The sequence below is a fragment of the Palaemon carinicauda genome, chromosome 28 (assembly GCF_036898095.1).
Source record: "Palaemon carinicauda isolate YSFRI2023 chromosome 28, ASM3689809v2, whole genome shotgun sequence".
NCBI classification, from domain to species: domain Eukaryota; kingdom Metazoa; phylum Arthropoda; class Malacostraca; order Decapoda; family Palaemonidae; genus Palaemon; species Palaemon carinicauda.
The window spans coordinates 81,090,549-81,115,266 of record NC_090752.1 but is presented as its reverse complement, the minus strand read 5'-3'; the positions used below and the strand labels follow the sequence as shown (position 1 = coordinate 81,115,266).

At 42.5% G+C, this 24,718-nt stretch overlaps 1 protein-coding gene across 6 annotated transcripts in view; it reads right to left on the bottom strand.

Moving 5' to 3' along the window:
* Positions 1 to 4,596: 4,596 nt before the first annotated feature.
* The window catches only part of LOC137621675 (CCR4-NOT transcription complex subunit 2-like), a 218,223-nt gene continuing 198,101 nt past the window's right edge, over positions 4,597 to 24,718 (bottom strand). For all 6 annotated transcript variants that reach the window (XM_068352182.1, XM_068352179.1, XM_068352183.1 and 3 more), the window contains exons 7-9: positions 8,057 to 8,164; positions 7,547 to 7,670; positions 4,597 to 6,828 (exon numbers count right to left, since the gene is read on the bottom strand). In XM_068352182.1, the coding sequence (XP_068208283.1) occupies positions 6,715 to 6,828; positions 7,547 to 7,670; positions 8,057 to 8,164 (346 nt within the window). In that variant the 3' untranslated portion in view covers positions 4,597 to 6,714. The remainder of the gene's footprint in view (positions 6,829 to 7,546; positions 7,671 to 8,056; positions 8,165 to 24,718) is intronic.

The following is a 24,718-nucleotide window of genomic DNA, read 5'->3' as shown; positions in this document are numbered from 1 at the left end:
TTCCTCTTCAAGACTCTGTTGAGGGAACACCTGAGGCTCAGTCTGCAAAGGCTGAATAAAAGACAAGCAGAAGGAAGGCGCATGGGTGGAGGAGGCTGACTCCTAGCATGAGTGGTTGAACCCAAGGGTTGCGCTTGCTGAGCGGTTGGCGGAAGCGGAGTAGCAAGTTCCAGTTCCTGTGGTGTGAGCGGAGCGCGATGAGGAAGAGGCTGCGCAGAACAAGGTAAATGTCTCGCAAGCTGAGGCTCCTGAGGCGCAAGGCTAAGGTGTTGTGGTGCTTGCCTTGTGGAGGGTTGAGCTCGCTGCAGCGAGAGCTGAGGAGACTGACTCATGGACGGGAGAGGTTGTTGTACCTCAACCGAGTGTTGCATCACTGGTGGAACAGCAAGTGGAGGCGGAGGAAGAGAGGTATAATCCTCCTGATCCCATTGTAAAGGTTGCCTTAAGGAAGGCGGAGGCTGAACACCACTGGGAACAGCAAACTCAGCACGTGGCTCAACATCGTACGCCTGGCAGGTGATACTGCGATCAGGCGGAGCGAGCGTAGTCGGAGGGAGTGTAGGCGGAGGCGGAGGAGCAACACTCTCAGCCCGACACTCACGCATCAAGTCCGAAAGCTGTGCTTGCATGGACTGTAGTAGAGTCCACAACATCGTACGCCTGGCAGGTGGTACTGCGATCAGGCGGAGCGAGAGTAGGCGGAGGGAGTGTAGGCGGAGGCGGAGGAGCAACACTCTCAGCCCGACACTCACGCATCAAGTCCGAAAGCTGTGCTTGCATGGACTGTAGTAGAGTCCACAACATCGTACGCCTGGCAGGTGGTACTGCGATCAGGCGGAGCGAGTGTAGGCGGAGGCGGAGGAGCAACACTCTCAGCCCGACACTCACGCATCAAGTCCGAAAGCTGTGCTTGCATGGACTGTAGTAGAGTCCACAACATCGTACGCCTGGCAGGTGGTACTGTGATCAGGCGGAGCGAGCATAGGCGGAGGGAGTGTAGGCGGAGGCGGATGCGCAACACTCTCAGCCCGACACTCACGCATCAAGTCCGAAAGCAGTGCTTACATGGACTGTAGTAGAGTCCACTTGGGGTCGGCAGAAACTACAGTAGGCTGAGGTAAAGCCTTAACAGTCGAGCTCTGTTGTGGCAGAACCTTACTCCTCTTAGGCGGAGTGCATTCAACTGATGACTGAGGAGAGTCAGAGCTAACCCAATGACTGTGAACTCTAACTTCGTACGTCTGGCATAGGTCTGGACTTTACGTTTAAAAGGTCTTGAGACTTGAGACCAGCGTTTTCTCCCCTAAATTTCTTCTGCAGACGAGCAAAATAAGGGCTCAATCGTCTGCGGGTGGGAGTGACGGTCTCGGTAAGACACGCCCACAACCACCGAGGATACTTCTGTGCGCCGATCAAGGCCTGCTGAACCCTTCTGCCCTTCGACATTGCTTCTCCCCTGGGCTTGGGAGCTTGCAAGAGGTCCCGGACTGGGAGGACGACTGGCGCGCACAAAAGTACCCTCACGCACAACACTGACATACTTTGCGCTAATCACTTATCACTTTGATTTCTGTTTGCACTTATTTCACTGAACTCGAAACTTTAAGTGGTTTATACCTGAAACACGCAATTCTATCCTTTTTCAAAAGTTAGTAATTGCAAAAACAGAATTACAATGTAACAGAAAAATCTAATGAAAGATAATTCAGTGGCTGGAAAGAGACTAAACACTAGATCACTCTAGAAACGTTTAGTTTCTTCCCCTAAAGAGACTAGGGAGAAGAGCAAAAACGATAACGACGTTACTCGTACGCCTGGCAGGCTTGAATGAAACGTTTATCCTCTTTCTCCCTCCGTCTCTATCTCTCTCTCTCTCTCTTGACTTAGAACCTGAGAGAAGAGCCCAATCATATATATCGTTAAAACATATTATTGTTAAAGGAAAAAACTGAAAAGTTCCTTTATTAGGATCAAAACCATTAAGTTAAGAAAGAATGAACAAAACGCTAGACACGGTTACTCTTACTGCAACGTGAAACCGTGAACATTCTTCTCTATCGTAACGATAGAGTGCAAGTTGAACGTTCTGAACGTCAACAACTGCAGAGACAAAACAAAACGTTAGTTCAACTTTGAAAAAAGTACGAGACTATCAAAGAAATTCTTTCAAACTCTGTGGCGGAAATAGCATAATATGTTAACAGGTAAAACCGAAATGACGGGCTCAATGTTAATTAACTTCGGTACCAAGAAAAGACCGCCTACTATTAGGAAGGTCGAATATAAACAAATATAAAAATTAATTTTAATAAGTTTATAATAAAAGGAAGTTAATCGAAGAGGCCTATAAGAGGCGGAGAGATATAAAATAAATCTATAACTTTTGTTAAGCAAAATTAAGAAAGAGAGTCTATACTCTCTTAGACACCAACACTTCCGTCTAAGGGAAGGGTCGGCCATGAAAGGTGAACGAGAGTTCATACTCTCTACGCCACCATAATTAATCAAATTAATTCCAAAAGCTAACTAAGCTAATATAGAAGTTTCCAGTAAAGCGACAGCCGAAATCAAAGAGAAATACTTCACCAAAGTCGTGAAAATACTCCAAGAACATAAGCGTATCCCAGAACGTCTTGCCGGAAGCACGACAGAGGAATAATTGAGGAGGTGTCAACAAGAAGTACTTGAGTACCTGGCCACAGGTGGCGCTGGTAAATACACCCCCTTCTAGTATTGTGATAGCTGGCGTATCCCTCCATAGAATTCTGTCGGGCAACGGAGTTGACAGCTACATGATTATCGGGTAAGTTTAATATTGAAAAATATGTATTTTTTTACGAAATTTCCAAGTACTCAAAAAATTACCTTTAGATATGGCCCCTGATATAAATGTAATTTACAAAATAATGAAGATTTTTTTACATATTTCTATTTTAGGATAACATATGTTTATTCCCTAAAAAAATTAGCCACTTCCTATTTCATTTGGGTACCCAAAAAAATTCATGAAATTTGGACAATTTTTTTTGGCCAAAAAAAGTTACCCTTTTTTTCTCATTTCAGATCTTCACCTCCATGGGTCTGACTTCATCCAAAATACATCAAGATGTGTCCTAAACATTCAAGAATCAATTCCTAAAAGGATTTGTGTATATATGTATAAACTTTTTTTTTATGAATTTTTATGTCAGGTCTTTTTTTTTTTCTACTTAATTTTTTAAAATATTTATAATAAATAGTTTTTCTGGAGATGAGTAGTATTTATCTTTACAGTTGTTTTAAGCATTCATTGAAGTTTTTTTTGGCAAAAGAAAAAAGGAGGTTACTGCAAAAACTGATTTTTCAAGAATTTTTTTTGGCGTCGGGGTCGTTCGCGTCCGAGTATACCCTTAAAGGGGTGTCCGAGGACCGTACCTATCCAGGGTTAAATAAATGGATAATTATTAAGTTTTACGATAACAAACAATTTGAAGGCCAGTTAAGTCTTTAGACAATAGGTGGCTTTCAACTATCATTCAGTAAAAAGAATCAATCTAGTATAGGCACCCACTTGGTACACAACACAGATATTACCTTACTGTGCGTGTTGTTTTATATATATATATATATATATATATATATATATATATATATATATATATATATATATATATATATATATATATATATATATATATGTTGTTTTATATATATATATATATATATATATATATATATATATATATATATATATATATATATATATATATATATATATAGACAATTCACCTGCAATGTCTGTTAAACCCATCTTCACTTCAAGGAACACTTCTTAAAAAAGCTCCAGCAACAGATATGTATGCTTTTCAATGTTGATGTGTGGATTAGGTAGACCGGTTTATACCCATATCATCTTGCATTGTTTGTAAAGCATACGAGAGCAGAAGAGCTTTCTATTAAGGACAAAATACGGTGAGTGTTCCTTTCGGTAAGAGATGGTGTGGATGACAGACAAAGCGATTAATTTTGTAACTGTGCGATATACGTTTAGTCTTTCTTGCATTATAATTTAAAAAATTATATTGAATTGCAACAAGAGGGCAGATAGGGGTAAAATTAATTCTGCAGACCCTTCAGTAATGGCTACAGTGCCACTGCAAAAGTTGCACTGATGGCACTAACCTTGTATGGGGTCATAGACAGTCAAGTACCAAGGCTTTCAAATAAATATTTTCTCTACTTCCCTAATAACTTGCAATGTCCTTTTTTTTAGTGAGGAAATTTTGTTGTTCCTTGCGTATGGTAACTGAATTTACTATACAGCTCCCTCCATCATGATATGACTGGTAATTTACCCTTCTTTATGTTCATTACATTCTTTACTGCTAAATATGAAATGGAAGTTAATCATCATCATCTCCTATGCCTATTGACGCAAAGGGCCTCTTATTAGATTTTGCCAGTGAAAAAATAATCATAATTTTTACCTTCAAAGCTAACTAAGAAATGACTAATTCTGTAAGCCTTCCAAATTTTCTATTCAACATTAACTCATAAGCAAGCAGGCTAGACAGCACTGTCTCTAAAATTGTCAGGGAGCAATTAATAAAAATAAAGTACTGTAAAAGAAGATCTATTTGATACAGAATAATATATAAGTGACTGTGTACATAACTATACATACATCCAGAAAAACATCAAGGAAAATGTTCATGTAATGAAATATTTACTAAAACCAATTATGAAACAAACACCTGTTCTCTCCCAATGCAAAATGATTAGCTTTGTACTTGCTAGAGTTAATGTGAACACTGTGACATCAAAGATAAATCCTAAATTCTTGAGCATCTGGGAAGCTCTTCTCAAATTATATTGGTTAGAACTCGAATCTCTTTTACTTGAACCAAAAGAGAGAATTTTAATAACCCAAAATGAGACTTAATACAAAAGGCTAAAAGTTAAAATACAGAGAAATTACTGAACATGAAAACAAAAACAAGTAACATCTTATTAATCTAAGAATGCAAGTTTCTTTTGATCAATTTTGTATAATTTTTAAACATTGTTACCATTACAAATGGGAGAAGAAAATAAAGTTTACACACAGTCTCCACCAGCCTTGCCATATTTTAAATGTTGACTATTCCAAGCTCTTCTGAGTTAATGTGAAAAATTCTTGAAAGTTGTGTATTTGGTACCTATTTCACAATAAGAAACTGATGACCATATGTACAATAAATATATACATTGTTACAAGAATAAAACTTAAAAATGAAAATGAAACCATATATTACAATTCACTTGGATTAGTCAATTTCAAAATACAGTATAATTCCATCATAATTGTCAAGCATTCCCATATTTTAGATCTGCACCTGTATTCCAAATCATTGATCTAAAGTAGGATATAATTTAAAATGTTCATCTTTAACTTCATTAAGAAGTATTTAGACTATCCAATCATTTCTTTTCCTTCATACTGACATGAAACTTACCAAACACACTGTAATATCCACCTCAAAGCCATTACAAGTATGCATGCACTCAACTCACTGACATAACAGAGACATACATAAATAAATTAATCATGCAATAACTTTTCCTAAACTAACCTTGACTTACAAGAGTGCACACAGAAGTGACAAGAATGAAATGTAAGTACTGAAACTGTTGGAATCTTATATGCAAATCTTTCATGCTAACTACACAATCAATTCCTGAAACCAGTTTATAACAAATAGCTACCCTTTTAAAATCTGGTGCAAAAAGTATAAACCTGATGACAATTTAAGATGGAATCATTAGCTCAAACATGTGCTCTGGTACCAATGTACAAATCTTGGGTAATTTCAACCTTCCTCCTTTCGGACATTTGTAATATCTACTATTACCAGTTTGTCACAGCATTTACAAAATTATAATGTCCACATACCTCGGTGCTGAAACATTGGAAGCTTGCAGAAGTATTACTATAACAGGCACCCTTTAATAAAGCAAATTCTGTATGACAACTGACATGACCCCTTGCATGCGCTGACATTTCCTCGACTCGACTGCCGTAAAAGATGCTGGTGGGACCTTGGGTGGCAGCAAGACAGTAACTGTACATTTATTTCAGAGCCTAAGAACTCTTCCACAGCAATGTGGGCTTATCAACCCGTACTATTACTGTTTTTTTGTGTGACAAAAGTCACCATATTCAAGGATGAGCTTTACATTTGTAATGAATGCTCGCCTCATGCTTTTAAAATAAAGCAAAATAATATAATAATAGGCAGTAGTTCAACCTTAGGACCTAGATCTACCTTAGCATCAAGCTAAAATATATCTAACTTCAAAAGAATTCTAATAGAAAAATAAAGGTTTTTTCAAAGCATAATTTATCAAATATTTTTTTTCTCTATCAAAAAGATGTCATGATGTCACGAGGGGGTCAAAATCCCATGGTTGCACACATCCGCATGACGCGAATGAATATTTAGGGCTTTCTCTTGTGGCTTTGCCCCTCCTATGAAAAAAGCCACGGATAAAAAATTAATGCACTATTTTTACTGTACAGATTAACACGCATTGCAACTGGAAGATTTTAAATGGACAGGTTCATTCTCGGTTTCTTTTTTATTTTTTTGTAATAAAATATCAGTTTTGGTAAATCTTGATTTGATTCAACCACAAAAATCTAGGCGCAGGTAACCTGGTAACCTAAGCCCATCTACAATGCAGCGGTGATAGTAGTCACAGTGCAGAAGAAGGAGGATAATTCTGAGGATACCCTGGAATAGGTAAGTGTGGCCGGTCTTCAAGCTTGTCATACTCAAGATGGAATTCTTTGGGGACTTTTCTCCAATTCTGAAATACATAAATTGCATGGGTTAAATATGCAAGATAAACTTTTTTTCTCCAATTTTATAATCCAGTAAAAGCTTTAGTTAATTGCAACGGAAAATTTCTTCTTAACCCTTTTACCCCCAAAGGACGTACTGGTACGTTTCACAAAACTCATCCCTTTACCCCCATGGACGTACTGTTACGTCCTTGCAAAAAACTGCTTTTTATATTTTTTTTTTGCATATTTTTGATAATTTATTGAGAAACTTCAGGCATTTTCCAAGCGAATGAGACCAACCTGACCTTTCTATGACGAAAATTAAAGCTGTTAGAGCAATTTAAAAAAAATATACTGCAAAATGTGCTTGAAAAAGAATAACCCCTGGGGGTTAAGGGTTGGAAAGTTCCAAATAGCCTGGGGGTAAAAGGGTTAAAGGATAAAAGATTCCCGTTACTATAATCTACGCAATTCTTATATGAAGAGATTTGACCTTGCAATAGTTACTCATAAATTAAGAATTTAAAAGATATAAAACTTGAATAAAACTTGAATATACTTAAACACCACTATCAATAAATCATTGACTTTTTTTTTTAGTATGATGCAACAATTAAAATACTCATATTTGAAAAATATTGAAAAACTACATGCACCATAAACAATATTAAAAAATATATTACAACAATATAAAATGTTAATTTCCAAAGACCAATATAAGCAACAGTGACAAAGGCTTACCTGGGCATCAAAATAGAAGTAGGTGCCTCTCTCATAGCTCGGTCCTTTTTCTGTTGGGGCCATTCCAGGTGCCCTTGTAATCCATACTCTTTCTTCTTTGTGATATCTCCAATCTCTATTATACCTATGAAAGATAACGAGATTAACTCCTTTGAATTTGATAGCATCACAAGAAGGAACAGTGAAAAAGTTCAATTCAGATCCCTTATCATACCTGACAGCTAAATATCTCAACTTTCATTACGCTCATACTCCATAAAAAAAATTTATTGTTTGGTTATAGATTCAACAAAGGAAGGAAGGAAGGAAAAGAAGGAAAGAAAGAAAGAAAGAAAGAAAGAAAGAAGGAAAGAAAGAAGGAAAGAAAGAAAGAAAGAAAGAAAGAAAGAAAGAGAAAGAGAGAGAGAGAGAGAGAGAGAGAGAGAGAGAGAGAGAGAGAGAGAGAGAGAGAGAGAGAGAGAGAGAGAGAGAGAGAGAGAGAGAGAGAGAGATTACATATCTAGTACTTACAATTCCATTGCCGCTAATATTTGTAACATATCACCAGCATTGGAATAAAACATATAAAAGAGAAGGTCTTCTCCATATCTATCGAATTTCACCGGTGCCAATTTTCCTCTGAAACAGAAAAATAATTCTAATTGGACAAACAGTTTGCTTGACTAAAAGAAAAAATACTGTAGTGAATCAGAAAATTACCTCACTATAATGTGTCCTTTTATTAATTTGCCCGATGCTGACATACAAATCATTACTATCCTTTCAATACTTAGTAGCTTTTATCCTAAAATCCAATATGACTTCCCCAAATGATTAATTCTAAAATGAGAACTATAAATTTATAATTTATAGAAGTTAGACTGTTAAATGAGAAGATAGCAAACCCAACTAGGAGCACTATACAGTTGAGGTTGACAAGTTACAAGAGGAACGAAATCCTTACAATGTTTTCTGTCTGCATCAGTAGCCTGGAAGTGTAACTGAAATATGAACTAGTGAAATACAGAATTTGTTTATGAATTGTTGATCAAGTGCAACATACGCAACATGCTGGCATAATGTATAAAATATTACTATTCCAAAAACTTGAATCTTATAAACTATTAAAAAAATGTTGTTTTTATTAATAAAATAAATTTTTGAATATACTTACCCGGTGATTATATAAGCTGCAGCTCTGCTGCCCGACAGAAAAACTCTACGTTCAAAATACGCCAGCGATCGCTATGCAGGTAGGGGGTGTACATCAACAGCGCCATCTGTCGAGCAGGTACTCAGTACTCAATGTAAACACAGAACCAATTTTCTCCTCGGTCCACTGGGTCTCTATTGGGGAGGAAGGGAGGGTCCTTTAATATATAATCACCGGGTAAGTATAAACAAAAATTTATTTTATTAATAAAAATAACATTTTTCAATATTAAACTTAGCCGGTGATTATATAAGCTGATTCACACCCAGGGGGGTGGGTAGAGACCAGCATTACTTGTTTACATTATTATGAGCTAAGTATTTTGTATTTCATTTTAGCAGTTATTCAAAATAACAAACATAAAATAAATAAGTACCTGGTAAGTCTTGCCGGTGGCACGACAGAGAGAAAATTGGTTCTGTGTTTACATTGAGTACTGAGTACCTGCTCGACAGATGGTGCTGTTGATGTACACCCCCTACCTGCATAGCGATCGCTGGCGTATTTTGAACGTTGAGTTTTTCTGTCGGGCAGCAGAGCTGCAGCTTATATAATCACCGGCTAAGTTTAATATTGAAAAACTAAACTTAAGGAATCTATTCCAAAGTATAAAATTTTTCTTTTAAATAAAATTTATTTCTATGCTCACCTGATGTTCATAATGCTTCTTCCCAAGAAGCTCGGTTGATAGACCTTTAACGTAGAATTTTAAAATATTACAGTTTTCCCATTTTCTTCCCTTCAATACACAAACACAGGCACTTCAGTAAAAGAATGGACATTCTAGTAGTAAGTGGCAACTGTCAACCTTTTAGACTTCTCAGTTTCGCAGTCAAAATTATCTCCATCCTCTTAACAACACGAGACAGTGGGGAGGAGGGTGGGCATGTATACGAACATCAGGTGAGTATAGAAATAAAGTTCATTAGTAAAATTTTTTTATTTCTATGAACCTCCTCTGATTTTCATATTCCTGACTTCCACACACTACTAGAGAGGTGGAATGCAACTGAAGGTAAGATGACAGGAGCGAAGAGCGAAAATCCATGAATACTTGCTGCCTTAAGTTGGAATAGCTCTTTAACCTTCCAACTTACTGCCCATTGCCTATGTACAGTCGATTAACACAATAAGTACTGCCTAATATAATATTTTCATTATAAAATAAATTTTTGAACATACAGTACTTACCTGGTGGATATATATATAGCTCAACTCCCTGACGTCACGGCAGAAATTCAAAACTTGTGGCAATCGCAGATTGAGTAGCCAGGTGTACCACCAGTGAGACCTCAAGCGACAGTACGTAGAACCACTCCCTGTATCCTCATATTTTCTATGCCCATAGGTCTCTAGAGGGGAGGAGGGCGGGAGTTAAATTATATATATCCACCAGTTAAGTATGTTCAAAAATTTAGTTTATAATGAAAATATCATTTTTAAACATTTGACTTACCCGGTGGATATATATATATAGCTGATTGACACCCTTGGTGGAGGGTCAGAGACAGCCAACATTGCTGGAATATTACTTAAAAGTTAAAAAACAAGCTTAAGGGTTCGTACCTGATAAGGAAGCTGACTTTTATGATACCAGTCATTAGTCCGCTTTCCTTATGAGACCCAGTGATCCACTCAGGGGACTGAAGACCTCTAGGAGCTGTCAAAACGGTCTAAAAACCTCTATATTGACAGGACCTCAACCAATACCCTTGTTCCGGGCTCTCTCAAGGAACAAAATTTGACCACCTGCTAAAATCAATGATTGTGGAAGACTGTCGACCAATCTCCAAGCAACCATAAAAATACAAAAGTTCCTACAGAAGAAAAGGGTATTAGGATTATGGGAACGTAGTGGTGGATCCTTCCCCCACTACTGCACTCACTGCTAAGAATGGTCCCAGAGTGAAGCAGTTCTCAAGAAGAGTCTGGACAAGTTTTAAATAATGTGAAGCGAACACAGATTTACTCCTCTAAAAGATGGTGTCCTTAATGCTTTTCAGCAATCTATTCTGTTTGAAGGCCACCGAAGTTGTTACAGTTTGAACTTCAAGCGTCTTGGCCTTTATAAAAACTTGCAGTCTGCCTTACTGCAAAGTGCATGAGCCTCTTAATTAAGAGCCTGATGAAGAATGCAAGAGCATTCTTCGACATCTGTAACGAGGACTTCTAGACCGAGCACCAAAGAGCTTCCGACTAGCCTCGCAACTCTCTCGTTCAGTTCAGATATAACTTCAGGGCTCTTACTGAGCACAGGACCTTCTCTAACTCCTTGCCAGCCACATCCGAAAGGTTCGGAATCTCAAAAGCCTTGGGTCAAGGTTGAGAAGGGCGTTCGTTCTTTGCGAGAAAGCCTAACTGCAATGAGCAGATAGCTTTGTGATCTAAAAAAAAACCAATCATTTAAGCTAAAAGCATGAATCCCACTGACTCTGTGAGCTGTCGCCAGACTGACCAAAAATAGAGTCTTCATCGTGAGGTCCTTAAATGAAGCTGAATGCAAGGGCTCAAACCTGTCAGTCATAATGAACTTCAGGACAATATTCAGATTCCAAAATGGTGAATCCTGGAGCTGTTGCTTTGATGTTTCAAACGATTTGAGGAGTTTCTGTAGGTCTTTAACATTAGAAAAGTCCAACCTTGATGGAAGAAGTACTCCTTGCTCCTGCAATAGCTCTACTGTAGTAGCTTCCTTCGATAAAACCTCTAGTTCTTGTGAGTTTTTCGATAATCTGAAGACAGTTGGATGAAGAGCTTGGAGATTTAGATGGTACCGTCCATGTGCGGTTGTTTGAGTAAATCCACTCTTAATGAAAGACTTCTTTGAGTGTCTATCATCCATTACAGTACATCTGTAAATCACTCTCTGCGGGCTAAAAGAGGGCCACTAGAGTCAATCCGATCCTTTCGTGTGACACAAACTTTTGCATCACTTTGTAATGAATTGAACAGTGGAAATGCGTACAAGTCCATGTCTCAAGCTGTTTGGCGCTCGTGCTCGCACTCTGCTTGATGGTTGACATCACGTCTTGATAAGACACTCGACGTCACGTCTTGCTGGACGCTCGACGTCATGTTCCGCTAGAAGCTCGACGTCCCGTTAGGAGGACTTTCGACGTCACGTCTGTCTGCTTGACTCCCTGAGTTAAAATGGCTAAAATACGACATTTAACTAGGGAGTTGTAAAGATGTTCGTCATCAAGAACATCTCAACTAGTAGCCTCACTACGCTTGGTGTCCAGGTGTGCGTTCATTCTTGGCGAAGTTACATGACACTCAAGGTCCAGGCCTGCTACTCTTTTGTTGTTCGCAGGCTGATAAACTAGCATGAACGAAGAGAGCTTCTGATGCATATCTAGCAGCATAATAAAAATAGGGTCAACCTGTTGTGGTACAGGAGACGTCACGTCTACCACAAGCTCTCTTTCTATACCGTTTAAAAAACATGCAGAGCGTCCAGAAGACGATAACCAGTTTAACGGTGGAGAAGGAGAATGAACCGATGTCATGCTAGGCTCCGACAACTGTCCTGCAACTGGGTGAGTTGGACGTTATTTGACAGTTGCCGACATCCTTAAAGGATGTTTGGTAGGAGAGTTTTCTTCCGTAGAAAGAAAACACGCTCAAGACTGCTCCAAAGACTACAACCATAAGCTTGCTGTGTCATGATACGCCAGTCTCGTCTGGGCGCTGCGTCATCCGAAGACGAAAACACTTTAACCTCACTTTACCTATGATGAAGGTGAGCGTCCTGGGAAGCATCAACAGGTAGGCTCGAGGAGGCGTCTGCTCGGGAGCTAAGGCCTCTCATTTCCTTTGTCGTTCGACATTCCTTCTACCAGGGGAAAGGCAGCTTGGAAGAAGTTTCAAAAAGTCAACATTCCTTGGAAGAGGTCTATGGATTAGAAGAATGACAGATCCTAACAGACGCACCCTCTATTTGAGGGGTGGTGCTTAGACCAAAACAAAGAGCCCAAAACTGGACAACTTCCTCCGATACACAAACCTTCAGGTATTGCTTGAAGTTCGGATGGATGAGGATGTGGAAGTAAGCATCCTGGAGGTCTAAAGAGACCATCCAGTGGACCTTTCCTACCGCTGTAAGGACTGATTTCGATGTCTTCATAGAGAACTTTGTCTTCTGAACGAAGGCGTTGAGAGCAGTGACATCCAGGACCGGACAATAGCCTTCCTCTACAAAAAGAGAGATTTGATGTTGCATACCCTGTCTCTTAGGCTCCCTCTGTATTTGGTAGAGAGATCTATCGGAGTAACTAATAAAGGAGGTTTCACTAGGAAAAAGATTTTGCATCCATTCTTTAGTAATAGCACAGACTCACAGACTCGCTAGAAGTAGTTAAGTCTGGCTCCTACTGTTGTCTGCGGTTTAGAGAAAAAGTATGCAGAAACTTTCCTGCTGATTTAGACACCAAAACCTGTGTCTTTGACCAACTTTTGAGGGAGAAGAGAGGAAGAAAAAAGGGGTTTGGCGCAAAGTTATCCTGCTTCATTGCCTGCATTCCTCAAAGACTCAGCGATCCACCCAGGGGGCTGTAAAAGTCTCTTCGGGGCTGCCAACAGGTCCTCGACCTTAACGTGGCTAGACCTCCACCTTTGCTATCCTGGCATACCTGATAAGGAAGCTGGCTTCATAGGTTTTTATGCCTCATTGCATTCAGTCTCATCATCCTCAAGCTCTATTAGATGATCGAGAATTTTTCTATGTACAATGACTTCTCTCACAAAGCCGGTTGTACTGGAGCATTTGTTGCTCAGAGTTTTGACGGAGGATCAGACTCAAGACCCCAAAGACCTACGTCCACAAGCACACAGCAAAAAAGGGTACGCTGCCTTCTCTCACAAAAGCACTAATGCACTTCCTGCTGCTCCAGCTGAAAATGTTGCTGCACCAACATCTGCAGTAAGGCTCTTATTGCTGCATTGAGGACGTGCTATTGCACTGTCCTACCCACACCATCTTAGTAAACAGAGACTCCTTAGACGCCTTCCTTAGCGAAAACTCTGAAGGCGGGACGAGGAGCAGCAGGCACAAATAAATTGGAAACTCTTCAGAAAAAACTCTCATGAGTTCCTTAAGTCAACTGAAGGGAGAAGGATCTTAGGAACTTCTCCTGAGAGAATTCCACTAAAAGATAAATACGGGAAAAGAGATCGTCAATCCTTCCTCCTACACGTCTCTAACCGAGGTAGAGATGCCTTGTTTCCTAGGAGACAACTTCTCAAGGTCCTGAATTCTGGCCTCAATGTTTTTAGAGGTTTAATTCTCGCCCTCCAACAGACACCAAGAGGTAGTTCAAGAGGGCCTTGGTCTGAGAAAACAAAATATTTCCAGTTAATATTTATTTCTATATCTTTTAATATAGCACCTGGCGTAACAATGTTCCAACGCTAGACGCTTATGGTCATTACGATCGGAACTAAGACGTTCGCGATCTTGACACTAGACGTCAAGTCCAACTGCTGGACTCATGACGCCATGCAAATGTTTGACGCTCGGTGTCACCTCTAACTGCTAGACACTCGACGTCAAGTCAACTGCTGGAAGCTTGACTCCATGGAACTGCACGACACTCAGCGTCACATCTAACTGCCTAACATTCAACGTCAAGTCCAACTGTTTGAAGCCAGACGCCATGCAACTGCTTGACATTCAGCTTCATGTGACACTCGGAAAAATGCCGTTCACGATTCAGACGCTCGCGATTAAACACACTTGCGATTCCTCAAGTCACGGCCAAAACCACACAGTCTGACGTTACGTCTTGTGACTGCTTGATGTTAAGCATCACGTGACTCTCGGAACAATGCCGATCACGATTCAGACTCTTGCGCTAGAATGGTCGATCATCGAACAAGAAAGACAAAGAAGTTGCACTAAGTTACAAACATAGTGTCAAACTCTTACAGCAGCGATAGCTAGCTGGCCAAAGCTCTGCGTTCGGCGTTAGATAACACTTTTACCTTGCCTTACTTACGGCGAGGGGGGAGCGTTCTGGGAAGTGTCAACAGGAACGCTCGAGGGGAATTCTGCTCGGGTCTTACAAGACGGTCGGCACCAAGCTAACACCTCTCGCCGATCGACATTCCTTCTCCCAGGGGTTGGGGAGCTTGGAAAAGGTCTAAGGCTAGGATAACGACAGGTCCGAGCAGAAGTACCCTCCACTGTATTGCATAAATTCACTGCATTAATTTAGCACTAAAAAACTTGCACTTTTAAACTCTTTCACATAAGACCAAAAGTAGACATGCCCGTTGTGAGAGATCTTACTATTCTGTCAAGGGTTTGAATGAGAAAGCACTAGGCATTCTCTGATTCCTATATAAAATGTAGCAAAATATTTTATATAAAATATTAAATGAACAGATATAGGAATAAGGTATATATATATATATATATATATCTATATATATCTATATATATATAGATATATATATATATATATCTATATAGATATATATATATATATATATATAGATATATATATATATATATATACATATCTATATATATATATATATATACATATCTATATATATATATATATATACATATCTATATATATATATATATATATACATATCTATATATATATATACATATATATATATATATATATAGATATATATATATATATATATCTAAATATATATATATATCTATATATATATATATATCTAAATATATATATATCTAAATATATATATATCTATATATATAGATATATATATATATATCTATATATATATAGATATATATATATCTATATATATATATATAGATATATATATATATCTATATATATATATATATATCTATATCTATATATATATATATATATATATCTATCTATCTATCTATCTATCTATCTATATATATATATATATATACATATATATCTAATTTCATGGTATGGATAGGGAAAGAGTAGTTCAAATTGTCCTTATTTATTATTCCCAACGTTTTGTGATTCTTAATCACATTGTCCAGGGCTAAAAATAAAACATATACAAAAGAATTAAGAAAGTTAAAATTTTTACAAATTCATTCAAAACTATAAAAAAGTTGAAATTTAAATGAAAATTAAAAGGAAAAAAATGAATAAATAAATATATATACATCAGACAAAGTAGTGGAACCAACCTCGCAGAAGCGTAGTGAGAAACTGTATGACAACAAGAGTTAGAAAATAAACCAAAGAAAACTATGACAAATACAACTGAATAGAAGCAGCTTGGGTATTTAACGACAGAACTAGTCGTTTCATCAATATGGATTCAAGAAGAGGTAAGTCATGGTTATTTGACACTTGACCAATGATGGTAAAATCTTTGTTTTCAATATTTTGTTTGCACATTCCAGCATGAATCCGAATATTAGAATGTTCAGGGTTGGATACTCTGCAACCAGTTCGATAGCTAACACCTCTATGGGAATCAATTCTGACTTTAACAACCTCTTGGTAGATCCTACGTAGGTCCCAGTTACACTTTGGGCAATTATATTTATATACCACAACAGAGGACATATAAGGACTCAATCGATCTTTGAAGTGGAAAAGCGAGCCAATAGTGAGAGGGTTCTTAGGGATGAGTTTAACTTCCATAGCTGGGAAGTGTTGTTGGATAATTTCTGTAAACTTTTTCTTAAGGAAATCCTCATGAAGAAAAGGAAAACTCGCATAAAATTTTAGCTTAGGAACTTTAAGGGTTTTTGGAGTCTGAGCCAACTTGTCATTCAATAATCTATTAAGAAGTTTAAAAAACATTTTGGTTGGGAAACAGTTTTTCTTAAAATATTCACATAGATAAATAATTTCAATATGGAAAGATTCCCAACTAGAGGTCAAAAGGAATGCTCTGTGGAGAAGAGTAAAAATAGAATTAGTTTTAAAATTATAAAAACAAGAGCTATAAAAGTTTGAACCTAACCCAGTGAACGTCTTTTTTCTAAAAATCGTGGTACTAAAACCTTCTCTATTTCTAGACACCGACACATCTAAAAAGGGGAGTTTGTTATCTTCCTCCTTTTCTACGGTGAATGATATGTTTTCATGTTGTGAGTTGGCAAAGTCAAGGAATGATTCAGCGCCGAACTCATCTCTGAATAGAGCAAAGGTATCATCCACATACCTAACATAAAACCAGGGATGATAACTTAAAGGGCAATTTTCCAGAATGGTCTCCTCCAGGGAGCACATGAAAATATTAGCTTTTTCTATGTGCTGCTTTTCCTTCTCCGCATTAGATCGAGAGGCTTCCTTCACTTTCACGATCTTGTTCGACATCGTTATGGAGCTGGACTTCTCTCACAGTGCAGGACTCTGGAGAGGCGTGTCAGGAAGTTGGAGAAAGCCAAACTCGATCTAGAATTTCTTCAATATTGTCAACTGAATAACATTGTACCGAATTTTGTAAAATTTAAACTGTATAGATCGTCTTTATATCAAACGCAATTTTATCATAATGCCACAAAATGTTGAATCGCTTGGAGCGCGGAGATGACTGTCCCAATGGAAAACCCGTCCAAAGACCTCCTTGAGTAATCCTTGAGATAATGGGCAGTAAAGGTCGACTGGTTCGACCAGGTGCCCGCCCGAAGGATCTGGCCCACTGCCATGTTCTTCTCAAAGGCTAAAGAAGTGCTTAGGCCTCTAATGTCATGGGGCCTAGGAGTACATGGCAGGGCCAGTCCCTCCTCCTTATAGGCCCTGGCAATAACCTGTCTCAACCAAAAGGAGATGGTATTCTTCGATACCTGCTTCTTCGTAACACCTGTGGAGACGAAAAGACTCTTGATACTCGGCCGGAGATGTGGTCCTCTCAAGGTACTTCCTAACGGCACAGACGGGGCACAACCTCAAATCCTCTGGATTCCCAGTCTTAGGAATGGCTGGCATTGAGAACCCCTCGAACTTAGGATCCCAGACTGCTGGATTCTGGGTTTTTGCCACGAAAGAAGGGACGAACTTGAGGGAGATTTCTCTCCACCCCTTCGAATGAGAGACGTAGTAAGACAGCCCATGAATCTCTCCTACTCTTTTTGCAGAAGCCAAGGCCAACAAAAAGACCATCTTGAGAGTGAGATCCCTGTCTACAATATCTTTCATCGGTTCGAACGGGGGGTACTTAACATCTTCAGAACCCTAGCCAAGTCCCACTGAGACACCCTAATGGTTTGAGGAGGGCAGGTTTGTTCAAAGCTCCTGATAAGTATAGAGATGTGTCTAGAGGAGCCCAGGTCGATGACCTTCAGGAGGAAGACTTGACCCAAGGCTGCATGTACTCCTTTTATAGCTGGGATTGACATCCCCGCCTCGTCTCTCAGATATACTAGAAAGTCTGCGATATCTGGGACTGAGGCTTTGAGGGGCTTGATGTTCTTTGAAGCACACCACTTCGTAAAAGAGGCCCATTTCGCTTGGTAGACCGCTGCCGACGACCTTCTCAGATAACGCGACATCTTTTCTGCAGTTCCTGACGAATATCCTTCCTTCCTCAGGAGTCGCTCGATAGTCTCCAGGCGTGAAGGCGTAGAGACTGTGGGTTGTCGTGGAACCTGAGAAAGAGTGGTTGTTGTAGAAGATCTGGCCTGTCGGGGAGTGGCCATGGAGGAAGGCATGCCAGGTCTTTTAGATCCGCGAACCACTCTCTCTCCGGCCACCAGGGCGCTACCAAAGTCATCCTTAAGTTTCGGGCAGCCCTTACTCTGTTGAGCACTTGCCTGATCAACGTGAAGGGGGGAAAAGCTTACACGTCGAGGTTGTCCCATTTGTGCTGAAAGGCATCCTCCAAGGCTGCCTTTGGGTCTGGGACAGGAGAACAAAACACGGGGAGTTGTGCGTTCAGTCTGGTTGCAAAGAGGTCCATCACTGGGGAACCCCATCTTTGAATGATGAGCCTGGCTACTTCTGGGAGGAGGGACCACTCTGTTCCCACTATCTGACCCATCCTGCTGAGACTGTCGGCTAGGACGTTCTTCTTCCCAGGGATGAACCTTGCCGATAACACTATCTGGTTCGACTCCGCCTAATCCAGGATCTCTAGGGCGAGATCGCACAACTCCCTTGACTTGAGGCCTCCTTGCTTCTTTATGTACGCGACTACTGTGGCGTTGTCGCACATCAACGCCACAGTGTTTCTCCTTAGAAGTTCGATGAACTGCAGACAAGCTTTTTGGACTGCCTTCAACTCCAGGACATTGATGTGTAGGCCTTTCTCCACGTCCGTCCAGGTTCCTCTCGCCGTCTCGTTGAGGAGATGTGCTCCCCATCCCTCATTGGAGGCGTCTGTGAATAGGAGCATCTCGGGAGGCTCGGTCGCGAAGAGCATCCCCTTGAGCGTATTCGACCGGCACTGCCACCACTCCAGGGAGGGTATTGTGTCTGGCAGAACTGGGATTAATTTTTGGGGCGAGTCCAGTTGGTTCCAGCAACCCTTCAGGTTCCATTGGATGCCCCTGAGCCTGAGCCTCCCCTGGGGAACCAGTTTCTCCAATGACACCAGATGACCTATTAGCCTTTGCCAGTCCTTGGCTCTCCTGGTTTGCCCCGAAAGGAAAGGCAGAAGGATCTTTATTAGATTGCTTACCCGTTCCTTTGACGAAAAGGCCTTCACTAGTCAGGAATCCAGTGTCATCCCCAAGTAGGTCATCCTGGTGGAGGGAGACAGGTTCGATTTTTCTGGGTCTATGGTCATCATGTAGTCTTTCTCCCTCAAGGACTGCAAGAACGACTTCGGAGTGTCCATTTTGAAATCCGTCTTGCAAACAAACTTGTTGAGAGCTGACAGGTCTATCACCGGTCTCCATCCCCCCGTGGCCTTTTCTACCAGGAATAATCGGCTGTAGAAACCCGGTCCAGGATGTAGGACCTCTTCCATGGCACCCTTCTCCAACATAGTGGACACTTCTTCTTGAAGGGCCGCCCTCTTCAACGGGTCCTTGGGTACCAGCCACTCCGTCAGGCTGGCCGGAATCAAAGGTGGAGGTTCCGTTAAGAACGGGAGCCTGTACCCTTCCTTCAGTACGGATACTGTCCAGGGTTCCGCTCCTTGAGCCCTCCATGCTTGCCAATGTCGTCTGAGGCAACCTCCAACCTGAGGCTTGGGCAGGAGTAGGGGGCCTCCCACTCTACCTCCTCCTGGAGGAGCGGCCTGAACGGCCTCTCCTGGAAGCCGAATAAGCTGTTCTAAAAGAGGCAGACGCTGCTGGAGCCCCTCTACGGGGGGGCTGTGGTGCTGAAGCCCACGAGGAAGAAGGGGCATCTCTCCTCGTCAGGCTAGGAGGGACCTGAGAAGTAGAGGGCCCATCTGATGCTGACCTCTTGTAGGGGGGCCTCCTTACCAGTTGAGGTCTGGGAGCACCCACTTCCTTCCGTTTAGCTACCTTCTCCATTATCTCCTCCAGCTGTTTTAAGGGGAACATGGAGTCACCCCACACAGGAAGGCTCCTCATAGCCCTCGCCTCCCTGTCCGGGATCTTCCGGGAAAGCTTCGCCTGGATAGTATCCCTCTTGCGCAGAACCCAGTTCGCTGAAAGGGCAAGGGACTGATATGTAAGGAACTTCAGTCTTGCCCCCGGAGATGATAAGCTCCTTCAGTAGGTTCTGCTGCTCCGGGTCCGTCAAGTCATAGGTGGCTTGTACCCCTACCAGCGTGGAGGCCCACCAGTCCAACCAAGAGGAGACGTGCACCAAGTCTTTCGACATCTCCTCCATCATGCTGCCTCCGACTGCGAAAAGCAAATCGGGGCTGAGGAGGCTCTGTCTTCCGGGGCACCCTGTCCCAGAACTTCGAGGGAAGGCTCCACTTTGCAGGCTCCCGGTCGCTGCCCTTCTGGCACATAAAACCTACTCTGGGACCTGAGTCCCTGTAGTAACTTTGAGGAGCTCTGTGTTTTGGGAGCTTCGGCATTGCCTGCCACAACCTTATCAACGTGAGCCCGTCCCAGGACTAGATCCCTGGCCACAGGCAGGGCCAGGGAGGTTTTCTGCTGGACGGGTGCCTCCATCAACCGACTCAGGCTGGACCTCCAGAAGTCCTCGTCGGTTGGAACAAGTTCCTCAAACCGATGATGCCTTCGTATCAAGCCTATTACTTTCCGATACGCCGAGTCCTCGGTCGGGGAACCTTCTCTGCTGTCAGCAGTACCTTCCGCCTGATCCCGAGGAGCCGGGTCACCGGGCACTCCTACCGGGCGCTTTGGCTCTGGATCAACAGGCACACCCCTGCGGTGGTAGCGGTCTGCCCCGACGGGAACCTCCGCACCAGGGTTGGGGGCCGGGACGGGAATCGCCGTGCTGGCGAGAACTACCGTCCGCAGAATATCCTTGGAGGACGAGGACGCGGTTTCCGTGGGCTGACCCGACGGAGGAAACCGTTCCTGTGAGTCCAAAGCCCGAGTCAGCTGTGCCGACCCGACCAGGCTGCCCGTCCGAAGGCACGGCTCCCCCCGCTGGGCAGGTTGAGCCGGAAGCTTCGCGGTCTTACGCCTGCCTGAAGAGGCCTTCTCGCATTGCTCCCTGCGAGGGTCATACTCGCGGCTGGTCGAGGGCCTTCGTGGCGAATAATCCCTGGACCGTCGGCTAGGGGAACGTTGAAAATCGCTCCTGCGGGGAACGAAGACTTATTCACCATCGGGGGACCTACTCTTCCTGTACTTCCTCCGCGGTGACCTGGATCGTTTCCTACTGTATCTCGAGTGGGACCTTGAGCGGGAACGCCTGCTCCTGGACCTCTCCCTCCGCTGTCGGCGCCGCCTCCTCGCTTCACCTTCTGAAGAGACCGAAGAACCTCCCTCCGAAGAACCCGACGATACTGTACAACCCGAACGACGGACGGGAGCGGGGGCCACGGAGGTCTTCGCGACCTGTTGAGTTTCAGAGGCCGAGGGTTGTAGAAAAGAATCCGGAACTGCTGTCAGAGGAGCTGGAAAGCACGGCGGTCGCACTACACTTGGGAACCAGGTATCCAGGCCCTCTTCCATCCGCAACGGGGACCTACCTGGCGTTTTAGGGAGCCTCCACCCGAAGGGCTCACCTACCGTAGAGTCTAATTTCTCCTGGACGCTACCAGCCGCTGAAGTACCTGAAACACAGGCCCAAGAAGCGGGCGAAGAGACAGGTACAGCGTTACTACTCCACATGGGGTCGGAGGAGGAGACGTGCCCCCCAATCACAAGGGGAGAGTCTCCAGAACTCCCAGACACAGCACAATCAGGCTCCCCACTAGCCTGAGAAGGCCCAGCAACCCCCACATCATATACATTAGACTCCTGGGGAAGGGCCCTCGGCACTTTCCCCGCAACGAACTTACCTCGTCCCCTACTCTGGGTAGGGGAAGGCGAGACAGAAGCCCCGTCGGACAGTCCACTTGGCGACGTAACGGCGAAGAGATGCTAGACTTCCTGGGCGAACGTTTCGACGACTTCTTCTTTTTAGTGCCATAACGCACCCACTGGATCCCATTCCAGCTAACACACTCATCGCACGTACCCGACGGCGAGCACACACGGCCTCTACAGGAAGAGCAAAGGGAATGAGGGTCCACTTCGGGCTTGGAAAGGAACGCTCCACACGACTTTCCGGCTCTAGGCCCAGGACAACGGCGGATCTGCTCCATCGCACACAACCACAAGACACAGGTACGAAGGGAATAATCAAGGAATTCACTTGGGAAACACAAGGAAAGGCAGTGAACACGCGAGAACACAAGGGGAAAGCACAGAGATACCACGCGGTAACCACGTGGGACACACGAGTCGGGACACAAAGGGTCGTAAGAGAATGAGAGCGGCGTGATGGTAACACGACGCGACCAGAGAACTTACTGACTAGCGGGACCCAAGCTAACGCCGACCTAGCTCAGGTCTACCATCAGGGCACTTTCTCCTTACTCCTGGGTTAGTCCTCCATAGAAAACGGAGGTAGGGTATACTACACAAAACTCTGGTCGGTTGAGAGGAGATTACAGGTAACTCCTAAGAAAGTAGTTCAAGGTAAGTATCTGTGTTGGAACAAACAGCCATTTATATTCAAAGAACTCAAGACCATAAGTCTCGGATGATAATTTTCTAAAAGTAAAATGACAAATTTGGAAGTAATTTGTATTTTTCCTAACGATATAAACCTGTAGCCATATATTAGGGATTATACTTTCGGCAAAGTTGAAACTAGCCATAAGACTTTTAGCGTGTTATAAAGTACCCTTCCGCTGGTTAGCAATGAGGTAGGTAGGGCAGCTGGGGTGGCTGGCGACCCCGGTCACAGACACCTATGTTGTCTAATCACTTTTTATTGCAGGCAGGACTTCTTGGGGAACAGGTGATGGCTATTTTGTATTGTTAGAAAAAATACAAATTACTTCCAAATTTGTCATTTGTTTTGACACTACTAAAAACCTTACACTATTTATTAAGGATGACCACCATTAGGAGGGTGGAAGTCCGCCCAACTGGCTGGATTTCGACAAGAGGTTCTCTGTATGTGCTCCACACGTAACAGGAAGAAACCTTGCTAAACTATTCATGGATGAGTGATACTAGCAGTGTGACTAGTCTAGGTAAATATTCTTAGAAATGTAGGAATCTTAGAATTAACCATAGAAGTTACCCTAATCCACCCCCCCCCTCCCCCGGGGGGGGGGGGGGGTGTTGTTTATGGGGGATGTAAAACATACATCTAACTGTACCAGGTTACACAAAGGAAATGGTTTCACCTACTGACGGTGTTAGTCAGCTTTGCAGAGTACCGTAAAAGCGGTTGCCTCGTAGGGAGGAAAGATGAAAGAAAGAGCCAATCATTCTTTGTCATTCATCCCAGGCTTAGCCATGGTTAAACTCCGCCCTTTCCATTTGCTACTTGTCCATCAAGGAGCTTGAGGTGTTATAAACCCTATATTGAGTATCCACTACAAGGACAATGGAGAACAGCTCCATGTTCCTGTGGGTCACGTCTTGCAGGAAGTGAGCGATAAAGGTCATTAGCACTTTCACACTTCAGCTAGCATGGCCTGCGTAACAGTAGTTTTTGTAAATGTTAGGGGCATATCCTGCTCTTAACATCGAGCTCTAGGTCATCTCTATGAGAGGAAGGATCGGGATTCAATATCTGGTCCATAACCTTGTGAATCCCAGCTGAGAATATTCTTGGTGACCCTTCTTTGACCTTCCTTGGGCTGATGAGTGCCAAACACTCGGGGGCAAGCTATGTAGCTTCCTTGAGGTCGACCCTAAAGTTAATCACTGGTATTGAAGCCATTGATGTGGACCATAGACCACTCTACGAAAAACTTCCAATCTGAAGAGCTTGAACCTGAGGTCCAAGCTGCATGGAAAGAAACAGTGTTACTCTGTTCTTTGTCATGAATGAGAGACGTTGAGGGTGACCTATGGAGTACACCCACTCTCTTGGATGAGGCCATGCGATGGGAGACCTGTCCTCAAGGTCAGGTGAAGATCTGCTACTTGGAGTCCTGGATCGCCAGGGGTACTCCCGAGACTGAAGGAAGTGGACCATGCCCCGTGGAGGGGATTTACCCTGCAAATGTGGGCCAGTAGGATTGAAACTCGGAACAAAAAGAGACGATGACGAAGTATAAGAAAAGTTAAAACCTTTCGGTCTGAAGGAGAGGCTAAAGGATGAGAAGTGGCTTCTCATCGCCTGAGACTAAGAACGACTTTACTCCTACAGGCAAAATGAGGAAATATTACTGAAATAGTGGCCTCGAGGGGAGAGAAAACCCCTACACGTTTCTAACCACAGAAAAAAAAGTCCCCTAGGCCTGGAAGAACAAAGCCGAAAAAAAATTACTGGTATTCAGCCATCCTCTTTGCAATTTGTTGCAGAAGGGGGTTCCCTGAGAGAAGAGGAGCTGGATAGACTCCATGCATGAAGTTGCAGCGAAGCTAGGCTTTGTGAACTATATTCATATGTGGGTGTCAGAGTAGATTATGTCGTAAAGGC